The sequence below is a fragment of the Acipenser ruthenus genome, chromosome 19 (genome assembly GCF_902713425.1).
Source record: "Acipenser ruthenus chromosome 19, fAciRut3.2 maternal haplotype, whole genome shotgun sequence".
Classification (NCBI taxonomy): domain Eukaryota; kingdom Metazoa; phylum Chordata; class Actinopteri; order Acipenseriformes; family Acipenseridae; genus Acipenser; species Acipenser ruthenus.
The window spans coordinates 983278-995501 of record NC_081207.1 but is presented as its reverse complement, the minus strand read 5'-3'; the positions used below and the strand labels follow the sequence as shown (position 1 = coordinate 995501).

The window sequence follows — 12224 nt, the reverse complement described above, 5'->3', positions numbered from 1 at the left end:
TCCTGTTGTTAATCTCCTTTGTGCGCAGTCCCGGTGCAGAGCGGTAGCACTGCAGGCTGTGTGGGATGATGAGAGACATGCTCCCTGGTGCTTTCCTTCATCACTCAGCTCAGCAGATGGTTCTGCTGAATCGATGGGCAGTCTAGAGGGTATCTCTGTCTTAGCGGGGTCCCGAAGCCTCAGTAAAACTGACCTGAGACCTTCAAAGACCCATCGCGAACCGGAATGTATCAGAAATAGAATCAATAGATGTTTCCATGAATGTATTTACAGCAGATACCTTTTTAGATCATTTTAGCCACATCTGGGCACAAGTCGTGACGAAACTGAATATTGATTTTCTTCTGCGTTTGTGTTGGGTAACAGCACTGAAGCCACTGCTTGTTTTCTCTCTCAAATTTTGCTAATTGGGTCACACTTTATTTTAAACAACTACTGTGCAGCAGCTTTCCAACCTTTGAACAATGTTGGTGTCTTTCGGTAAAGGTAAATGTTTATTAAAGCCTGCTCTCACTGTCATTTGCCTTTTAATGAGGTTCTTTTGTACAAAAAAATAACAACAGCACACATTCCTATATGTTCATACTGTAGCTCTTTCAAGGTAATCCGTTTCAATTAATTATTTTTTTTTAAATACCTTAAAATTGGTTTCATTTTATAATGATACTTGATGAGCTGAATTTTTCCTTTTAAATTAATTAAAAGCTGCAGACAGCGGAAAAATATTATAAGCGTTAAAAGGCCATTTCAGATTGAAAATGATGTCTGATATGCATTGAGCCAGCCGGCACTCCCAATGCTCCATTCACCCACTCCAGCAATCCAGGGCTATGTCTCAGTCTCCAGGTTTCCAGAGCATGGAATCCTTCAGCGTGAAAGTGGAGCATTCCCCTGGAGAAATGTGGTTGATTTATAGGATAGCGATGGAGTAAATTCCCCAGTACAGTCAGCAGAGTAAATGAAATGCCTCTCCTGTGAAGCATTACCAGTGATTAAGCCTGAACCCCAGCTGTCCTGGGTATAGGTGGTTTCTGACTCTCCCTTCATTTGCTAATGATTTTTCATTGATTTACATTTTAAAAGGAAGCTGCCAGAGGATTGATGTAAAAATTATTTAAACGAGAAAAATCAAACAGGATAGAGTGCAGTAAATTACAAAACGTCTTACATATTGGTGTCAATGTGAGAAATGAAGAGTGCTGCTTTTTGTGGAACGGTTTTCTCTTACGGCTCACCTTGGATAAAGATAACAATTGGTGGCAGCGGTGGGATCGCAGCTTTTGTTGGGAACTCTAATCATTGTGTTTATTTGGTTTAGAAATACCAATAACTATTTAAAGTTTCTTTAAATATTTCTAAATTAAGCGCTATCCAGTGTTTAATTAGTAGGGATACATAAGTACATGTATGCGACTATTTTTCCTTCTCTCTCTTTCCACAGAGCGGTAAAGGTGCAGAGAACTTCGACAAGTTCTTCACGCGCACTCAGCCAATGTTAACACCGCCGGATCAGCTGGTAATCGCCAACATCGACCAAGAAGAGTTTGAGGGGTTCTCCTACGTCAACCCCCAGTACGTCCCCCCCTCACTGCTGAGCGTGGTATGAAGCTGAGAAGCAACCGTGCACAGAAAAAAAAACAGGAAGGAAGGAAGGAAGGAAGGAAGGAAGGAAGGAAGGAAGGAAGGAAGGAAAGGAAGGAAGACGTGTTTGCAAAATCTCGAATCCAGGAGCGAATAACAAATAGACAAAAAAATAATTTAACAGTCATTTTTCATACTGAATCTATGGAGATAAGTGAAAATAAAAATAACATGCATATCATGGTGGAAATAAATATGATCATAACCAGTGTGCATTGCTGCCAAAGTTTGGAATCTGAATGGCCATTAAACTAGATTAAAAAAAATAATCTATACACACTATTCATAACATGCTTGGTTTGGACCACTGGATTTTTCCAATGGCTTTGTTCATCTTGCTGTATTTCATATTGTTCATCTTGCTGTATTTCACTGCATACTTATAATGCTAAACCTGTGGTTCCAGTTACGCCCAGAGGGACCTGTTACTTTCTTGGCTCTTCCCATTATGAATGCAAGTGGAAGTGCTGAGACTCGACAGTTAAAACCACAGCAAGACCAGTTATTTTCAAACAGAGCTGAGCAACAAGGGAGTGTAGAAAGGAGTTTGTTTTGTACCGATGGTAATGAAAGTATGGCCTGGAACAGGTTACAATAGTGCATCCTCATTTTACAAACCAGTCTCTATCCTTAAACAGTGAATGCACTTGCACAGGCTACTGCCAATTCAGTTGCAGGGCATTTGTTGTCTTGACCGAGCCCAGGGTTGATTAGTCAGATTCAGCCATGTAAGAAACTGGTGTGTGTGCAAGCTGGGTCATTTTTGGGTGACAAACATCATATTTACATATCTGTCTGTTTTTTTTTTTTTGTTTGTTTTTTTTAGAAATTATACAACCTTATGAGCAAATTCCTACTATATATATATATATATATATATATATATATATATATATATATATATATATATATATATATATATATATGCCAAAATGCTATCACTAGGATTGTACAAGAAATTTTACCATACAGGTATAATGTATAATGCAAGTCAGTGGTTAAGGGATCAACACTACTTGACTGCAGTGGGGACTTTCAAAGCTAATTTGTAGATGCATTTGGGCTTTCAAGCAAGAACTGTACAAAGGTATGTTGCAGTATTGTCTCACACCAGAATACACAGGAATCTTCCTCTTCCGTGCCCCTTACGGTTTAAAAAATAGTATTCTATGAAAGACACTGGAGAAATGCCATCTGCATATGGCGCTTTTTAAAAATAGGAAATCCCTATTTTTTTAGTATTTCTGTTTTTCATACCAGAGCTTGAAAATGTCACATATAACCTCCTACTGTTGCAAGTAGTAGCAGTAGCGTATCTATTTGGCTCATAGCAGGGTTCAATAAAAGGAGTGTCGAAGAATCTTATGAAGCTAAAAGCGAACCCACATGTAGCTTTAAGGAATGTAAACAAAGAGGTGGCAAGACATTGGGAAAATGCACTGCACTGCACTGTAGAAATCAGGCAGCAACTGAATGGATCACTGTGGGGCTCTACAGCAGACCAAAGACTGCTAGAAAATATAAAATATTGCATCTCACTTTGAAGAAACTGAAAAAAATGAAGAGCACTTAGGGTTATAAAATAAAGTAAAGTAAATCCAAAAACATTTTAAAGATGCTAAACATACTGTACATAAGGGAAATGGAAATGAATGTGTATGCATCATGCAGTTAACTTTGCATGTTTGTGTTCAACCTCCATACAGAGCTGTACTAACTATATAATCCTATCCATGTAAAACAGAGTATTATATTAGTCAATTACACATGTGCTATATAAATTAGGTGTCAAGGGATGAAGGTTTATTCTTTGAGATAGTACCTTAGGCTTGACTCAATGTTTGTTTTTATCCCCTCTCTCTCTGTCTTTCTGTTTATTACATATGGCTTATATTTCATTCATGTTAAATCAGTTACATTTTTTGTATTACAAAAAAAAAATGGTTGTACTTTCAAAAGTTATGGCAGCTTGCAGTTTTTATACCAATAACTGAATGTGCTTTTATTACATTAGTCAGCTGATAATTTAAATGGAAGACAGCCATGGGGGAGGCATGCTCTTCAATGTTTTTTGCGCATATCTTGGATTGAATGCATCTTTTTCTTGGTATTATCAGTGACTCAAACAGTTTTGCCTTCTGGAAATGCATGTAAAAGCCAGGCGCATGCAGTAGCTGGTGTTGCATGCACGGTTCGTACAATAAACAGGGTCGCAGTTCTTACAGCATGTCAGTTAAGTGTCAGACGGTGTCTGATCTTTTACAAGCCGCCACCATTGTTGAGAAATAGAAAACAAAATCACGTTTGTTCATTCATACCCTAGATGATGCTCGTGGGTCTTGATTACAGGTTTTATTTTTCTCCCTTTGGTTACTACAATGCCAGACTAAAAATAGAAAGATTTGAGCAGGCAGTTACTACTTGGTCAATAGGAATAATGACAGTGACGCAATTTAGTTTTTAACAGCAGTTATTAAGAGGCGATTGGACTTTGGCTAGAGGCATGCCTAGTTAGGAAAAGCCCAGTTGTTATTACAGAATGTTGCCAATATCGACTTTGCACTTAAAAACAAAGTTCCTCCGCCAAACAACGTCTCTCTTTGGACTTTGTGATTTTAAATAAAATCATATTCAGAAGTGTAAGACCCTTGTATCTCAACTCAAATGATAATACAGGGTCCGTTAAAGCTAAGTGAACATGAAGCCATTGTTCCTGAAAAAGTGTTCAGGATCTCTTTCTTCGAAGTCTGTTTTGTTTTATACCATGTGAATGAAACCTGATGTTCTTTCAGGTTGCCTTGGTCAGTTTTAGAGAACGTGCCATTCTCGTCCATTTAGCAAATGTTGATCTGCATATACCATTGGTTGAGGGCTTTTTATTTTAAATATTAAAATCCCTAAATCTGCTGCTTAGCCTCGCTGGAAATATTTATTAATTATGAAATGGTACAAATTCTTCTTTTTTCTTTATATATTCTTTGAATCACTTGTTATTTCATCTAATTTAGCAATGCTGGATAATTCAGTGTAAAGTATGCTGGCCAAACTAACGTCACCCCCTTCAAGTTACGTGGTTTATAATATAACTGTTTATAAACACAAAGCTATTTAGACATGGTTTATGCTACTTGGTAACGTTTGTTTTGAGAGGTATTCAAAATGTAACAGTTAATCATTTTCTAAAAAACAATAAATACATTCTTATCAACGTTATTGTAACAGTGTGACAAAGTACACAATGCTTGACACTTACCTCTTTTAAAAGAAACTCTTTCAATGCACTGAAGGCAGTTTTATATACAGTCAGAGGTACTGCACAATTTATACTTGCTGCACTTTGTGAATCAATTAACTTTTAATAGAGAAGCCAAGCGCCATTTGGGAATGTGACGATCCTGAGATATTCATTTGGAACCAGGAGAAAGTTATTTTCTTTTGTTATTTCATTGTATTTTACAGGCTGCTCTTGATAAAGTGCTCGTTCTTTTAACAAATGATTTATTAACGATCCTCTTTATAGTACATATTCTTCTTATTATAATAATTGTTATTGTTATTATTAATTCTTTCTGAATTCTGAACTAGTGCTTTCTCTTCATTTGTTTTGCATGTTATGCTTTGGTCCCCTGTTAATTGTAGTTTGAAGGATAATATGTACAAATAAAAAGTATGAATCTGTAGTCCATTTGTTTTGATCTTTATTTTCCTTGCTAGAATGTTGAACTCCCCTGGCAAACGTAATCCTCTGAGAACCCCAAAGGCTGGCAGGTCACCTATAGAACCAATATCAAAACAACCAAGAGGCACTAGACGCCAAGTAAAAAATTCCATTGAGGTAATAAAAACTAAACAAGCACATTCTTGGCAAATAACATACCAACAATTAACACATGACACGTTTACTAAAACTCATACATGTACGCTAAGGAACTGTTGCAGAGCATAGTAAACAAATACTGAAACATACATGATTGTCTGCAAAATGACTTTACAGGTATACCACTGTAAACTTTTTATAAGGAGTTTCCATTTCTCCATGATCAGAGCTGAGAGAAAACTGGGACTGTGTAGGAATCAGTGAGCCTTGGGGGTGTTGGGACTGTGCAGGAGTCAGTGAGCCTTGGGGGTGTTGGGACTGTGTAGGGATCAATGAGCCTGGGGGGTGTTGGGACTGTGTAGGGATCAGTGAGCCTTGGGGGTGTTGGGACTGTGTAGGGATCAGTGAGCCTTGGGGGTGTTGGCACTGTGCAGGAGTCAGCCCTTCAGTTTGCTCTAAGCATGACCTCACTTGGTTTGTTCAATAGATTAAAAACAGAATGGTACAGGTACTAGAATGAAACCAGATTTTGCTTCAGAAACTGCAATTGGAAATGGGCTATTCAGAGGTCAAGCACGCTTCACTGGTTTAGCGGTTTCTCATCTTGTAATTACTTTCCTTCTCTACAGTGTGTGTGCCAGGTCCTGGTTCGTATTACATTCAGGCAGAACAGCTGTTACCTTTTCAACATTCCCTCTCTACCCGAAGTGATATTTAATTTAAAGCTTTTTAAAAAGGGTTAGTACAGGTAAGTACACTTTTAAAATCTGTTTTTCTCTACATTTCCTATTCGCCACAGCAGCTATTTCACAAACCACTTACTTGCTTTGTTTATATATATATATATATATAGACAAGTCATGTAACACCTACAATTGCAGTATATACTGTGTAATATTCACCAAACATCAAAGTGCTAAATTGGATCGACCAATTATTTCACTCACAGAATGAAAAAAATGATTGTTTCCTTCTCTTTCATCCACTGTTTTTAGCTTCTTCCAAAGGCGAAACTGCCCAATTATTTTGTTTTGCTTGAAAATGGCCAGCATTCAATTACAGGCTTGCATCACACAAAAGAGCTGCAGGTGTTTACTTTTCATCCAAGAGATGCTGAAGAGGACCCTTCCAGTGCTGTGACCTGCAGGTGTGCAGCTGGACCTTGGGTGCAATGGGATGGGTTCTAATCCTGCAAAGCTAAATGTCTGAGAGGGGCGCTGATCCCACAATCACTGCATCCAGTGTTGGGGTCAATTCCTTTTTTTCAATTCCAATTCCATTTCCAATTCCTTTAAAAAAACAATTCCCATTCCCTTTTAATGTTGGTGTCCTACCAAAGGAATTGCAATTGATTAAAAGGGAATGGGAATTGATTTAAAAAAAGGAATTGGAAACAGAATTGGAATTGAAAAAAAGGAATTGAACCCAACCCTGAGTCCATCATCTACTGCCTTTCTCTCTGAAGTAACGTTTTCCCAGGTACTGATTGAGCGGTGAGCCTGAATTTAGGCACCCTACATCACAGGAGAGAGTTGTACATACACAGCTTTAGAGATCAGCTAGAGAAAGCAGACAGACAGAAGGAGGTCATTCATCTTTCAGTCCATCGATTTCAAGAAAGAGGCACTTGTCAGAGTTAAGACACTCCGAACAACAAGGAACAATGGAATTACTGACCAACATGTCAAGAATAAGATACATGCTGTACAGAAACTCATCATGACATCACCCACGAAGAGATAGATAAAAGATAAACATCAAGGAGCGAGGATGGAGGGACCTGTCTGTCTGCCTGCCTCAATGCCTCCATCACAGGATTCACTGATACACTCAGAACACTTTCCAGCAGCCCTGCGCTCTGAACAGTATCAGCTTGGATAAGCTGCCAGTGAATGGAATCACGCTGGTGAAGGGGCATGTCTCTGAACTTTACTGGTCTCAGAGCCCCTGGTGATGTAACCAGTAAGTGATGCAAGAAGGAAGAAGAAACTCCCATAGCACTCAACATCTCCAACTGGACCGCCTCAATGTAGAAACCTGATTTTAAAGGACCTTCATTTTCAAGATTGTAATGGAATAGTTGTGCCTTACCTCAAAGATATTGCCTTGTTTGGCCTCTTTTGCTAAGCTGTTGAAAGAATGTATCTTAATCACTTACCTGGTTCTTATGAAATAAAAAGGTGGAAGCTGTGTATGGAAAGCAGAAGTTAATAATTTACTTTGAGGAGCGAGGTACTTAGGACACACTGTCTGTGTGGGGGAAAAAAAACATTTTGTGTAGAGAACAAAATTAAAAATAAAGAAAGAGTTGTTGGCAGTCTAGCATATCAAATGTATCTCTGTCACACAGTATATTCTCTAGGTTGTGTAATTTTGCAACACAAATTCAGAAGCCTCATGAAAATGTTTGCAATGCCCTTCATCATTGCTTACAGCTTCACATGGATCAGAATGCAATAGGATTCCTCAAGATTCTACCCCATCACCCCCCCCCCGCCCGAGGGGCTACAGTTTGTACAGGCATGGAAATCAGCATCTGATCATCTGGAGAGTGGGAAGTCATCACTATGTACAGCATGGGAACATGTGTGGGCGTTTATCTTTGTACCAGAGGGGCATCCAGCCCTGTACAGAATTTGGATACTGCGGATAAATTAGACTTCCAAAGCTTGGATGAAGGACACAGTGATTCATTTCAAGTTCAGAAGGTGAAGTGGCTGCAGTATACACTGTATATGAGGATCAGAACAACATATTTCTATAGTCTCCAGCCAGCAAACCCCAGAGCGTAATCTGATCATAATCATTAATTTACTGAGGCGCATAAGCTGAGACAAACGCTGTAAGGTCATTATAATTATTGCTCTTTAGTGCAATCAATGCATCTACTGGATGTGTAGCAATGCTGTGGGTAGATTTTCCTTATCTTTCTTTCATGTGTTTACTAGTTAGTCTTGCATTATTGAGGGCTCAGCTGTTTTCATGCTGATACTGGCAGTGGTCAGTGTTACAGTCATGCAGTACAACTTTAAAGAATGACAGGGATTGCTGATGTGTCAATATTTAAGCACAGTGAACCCCGTTGAGTAAAGGGGGGTCTGTAAGCCCCTCTCTTTGGAGAACTCGTTTCCCAGTCCCTTTTCTGGTTGTAATATAGAGACTCCACTGTTCTATGATACTATATACAGCTTGCTATTTAGGTACATGCACTGAATAGCTGAAATCACTTCAAACATGTTGAATAAGCCCCATTGTTTAGCATGACAGGATAAACTTTTGAGACAGCGAGTGAGGGGGAGAGGGACTAAGGGAGAGAGTCAGGCAGGGTTCCAATGACATTTCCTTTCATTTAGTCTTTCAAGCACAGAGCTGGTGCGGTTCTTTCTCTGATTGGGATGTGTGGGAGGCTCAGTATAAATAGCTCCCTGTTTCCATGGATAGCCCTGAAGGACTGGCACGGAGAGCACCGCTCCAGCAGATGAGCACTGGTCTTTCTCCAGATCAAAGGATGAAGGGAGACCCCGGGTTCAGCCCTGCTGAGGAGGCTCTCTGAAAAGGGGTGACACAAGGGCATCAGAATCAATGAGGTGCCTCCACTGAGCCTCTCTTTGATTAATCTCAAATATCAATGATTAAACAAGTCCATGAATAAGTCATAATTCAAATACGCTGGAAAAACCCCTGGTGACTTCACAGACACATTACAGGACTCCTTTTAGTCATGATTCAAATACGCTGGGAAGACCCCTGGTGACTTCACAGGCACATTACAGGACTCATTTTAGAACTCCAAACCCTTCTGAAGATTTGAATCTATTTTTAGAGCTGTACTGGTAAAGATAGCCAGCTGGAGATCTTAAAATATCCACCCACTTTATTAGCAGTCTGTAACCACACCTTCCAGTAATCAGGCTGCTTAGATCAGGTGCAGTTTCAGAAAGCATGCATCCCATCCCACTCAGTCTGTCTGAGTTTCAGGCTACAGTGAGGCAAGCCCAAGAGCGATGTTGTGATGGTTGATCATCACACACCCAGGTGTAATCATCAGAAGGCCTTGAGCTATTGACTAGTCTGATACCAAGGACTGCAGTTTCACCATCATTACATTTTCATGGAACGGCTCTGCAGTCCTGCAGGTATCCAATACAGCACTTCTCAAATGCAGCCATCAGGGTAATTTTGTTTAGCCACAGCAGACGCTCTGAAACACCTTAATGATGCTTTCAATGATGTTGGTAAGAGTGACTGCTACCCTGCTTTCACTCAGCCCTGTTCATTGCTGTTATAGTGTGGTGGGTTTGCATTGTGATTCCTCCTTCTGATCCCCTTCATGTTACCTTTAAAAGGTTTGACATTTATATAATAGGCTCTTTAAACAAAACTTTAACTCACAAAACGTTGTATAAAGAGGATTTGATGTGTATACTAAAACTATCTTCTTCACTGTTGTTAACAAGATCATTGATAGACCTGAGCAGCTTTAGGAATATTGAACTTCATTTTATTCACCCTTACCCGAGGGAAGAGCTATAGTTACCAACAGGGGACTACAATGCCTGAAGCCACAGGTTGAGATCAGTCCATAGCGCATAATTGTTAAAAATGTATTTGGCATAGAGCTGTCCGTCTGACTTTCTCACGGAGGTATAGAATTCTCGGAGGAGTCCGTTGAGTTTTTGAAGGTGGTGTTTATTTACATTGCCAGTTTGAATTTGTTTGAATTTTAGCAAGTCAGAACACACTAAAAGTAAAGTTTTTCATGACAATTTTAGCGTTTGCAGCATCTTTGCTTTGCAGTTGCCTATATTTTGTAATTCATTATCTGTTGTGTGCCACTTCGCTTTGTTGTGTGAAGAGAGGAAGGCAGTCTGCGTGATGACCTAATTTGAGGAGGTTTGTAAAAGAAAAAAAAAATATTGACCGTAAAAAGCGTCACGGGGGCAAGAGTTGGATCTATTTTAGGTCATGTGATGAGGTTTTAACCAATCACATGCCAGCATTCGTAAGGACTGAGATATCAGTTAATATCTCAGTTCCCTATATATATATGATCCATACAATTACAGCCATGCAATTACAGATTTTACATTATTTTATAAAAGTGGTACAGTGCATTGTGGCCATGGTTGTTATTGTTGTTTCCTACTGGCTCTTAGCTCTCATTCGATACAGATAGACATGTTTACCCAACACAAACAGTTAACACAAGCCAGAGTATTTTGTTCAAGAAGTTTGTTTCTGTGGAATTTCACAGCTTGCATTCTCACACCCGACCGTTTCTGTGAATAACAATTGTTTCCGTGCTGTGAATGTAATCAGTTCTGTACAATCCGAACTTGTTTCTATAAGACGCATACTGTGTGAGAAATTGGATGGCTGGCAACATTTCGGAGTGTGTGTGTGTGTGTGTAGATAGATAGATAGATAGATAGATAGATAGATAGATAGATAGATAGATAGATAGATAGATAGATAGATAGATAGATAGATAGATAGATAGATAGATAGATAGATAGATAGATAGATAGATAGATAGATAGATAGATAGATAGATAGATGGATGGATGTTAACACTTCTGCAGCAGGTCCAGTGATGAAGGCAAAGTTCTATAAATGCCACAATAGGACTGTTGAACCGCTGGCGGTTACTTGAACAAACTCACACACATAACTGATTCCACGTTTATTGTCTTCTTTGATTATTATTACTTTGCAAAGTTCCAATTAGTTTTCGCAGATCTCTCTCTCTCTCTCTCTCTCTCTCTCTCTCTCTCTCTCTCTCTCTCTCTCTCTCTCTCTCTCTCTCTCTCTCTCTCTCTCTCTCTCTCTCTCTCTCTCTCTCTCTCTCTCTGTTTGGATTTACAGTAAGTAAATCTATGGGATCAGAGTGAGTGATCTTCAATATTCGGAAATACAGGAGGCACGCTTGTGATTGTTTTTGGTTTACAGAGATATTTCGTTCATTGTAGTGTTTTATTTCAGTTAATTTGATTTCTTAATTTATGAAGCTAAGCAATCCTGAAACAAGAAAACAGGGGGAAAAGGGAAGTACCATTAAAAAGTGCGCTTTCAACGCGGCACATTTCCTAGAACAATCCTTACTTTAAAACATTATTATTTATGATCTGTTTCTGAGTCCCAACAGTAGAAATGTGGCAAAAGACAATATTTATCCAAGGGACTCGTGAGCTCACTTAGACCTAGTAATGAGGACTGCAGGATGTCTAAAAGGAGGATAAAGCACAGAGACATTATTAAAGGGCAACAATGATTTGGGCCTCGCCGCGGCTACAGCATTTCTTTCTGGAGTCGGTACCAGTAAAACAAAGAAGCGGTGCCCGGAACAAGTAATGACATCACAGGAGCTGTCCAAGTGCTGAAACAATTTGTCGCTTTAACAAGGGAACACCCGACTGAAATTTACAATTAACGTGGTAACTAAATTAAGTTGTTATAAATTGTTGTAACTTTAATAGGTTGTTAATTTAGTTCAAAGTTAAGTAGCATTCTGTCGTTTAGTTTTTATTTAAATCGCTGCGTCTGTGTACAAGTTTCGTTTCTATCGGACTGGTGACGTAGGTTTACCAGACGTGTGGTGTGCTGAAAAGCTCGCTGATGTCCTACTTACGGTCCAAACTAAAAATACAAACCATCATGATGTTCCCTTCACTTCAGTTGGGCTCCAGCTGGATTTAGTGTTGTGTGTAACTTAGCGGCTCCTCCGAGATCTGAGCTCCCGTGAAACTCATTGCTGAAGTGATTCGCG

The 12224-nt window shown here is 39.2% G+C and overlaps 1 protein-coding gene across 1 annotated transcript in view; it reads left to right on the top strand.

Annotated features, from left to right (window-relative positions):
- The window catches only part of LOC117424636 (protein kinase C alpha type-like), a 120674-nt gene extending 115353 nt beyond the window's left edge, over positions 1 to 5321 (top strand). Inside the window, exon 17 of the mRNA XM_058992275.1 lies at positions 1442 to 5321. Within this exon, the coding sequence (XP_058848258.1) occupies positions 1442 to 1606 (165 nt within the window). The 3' untranslated portion in view covers positions 1607 to 5321. The remainder of the gene's footprint in view (positions 1 to 1441) is intronic.
- The last annotated feature ends 6903 nt before the right edge of the window (positions 5322 to 12224 follow it).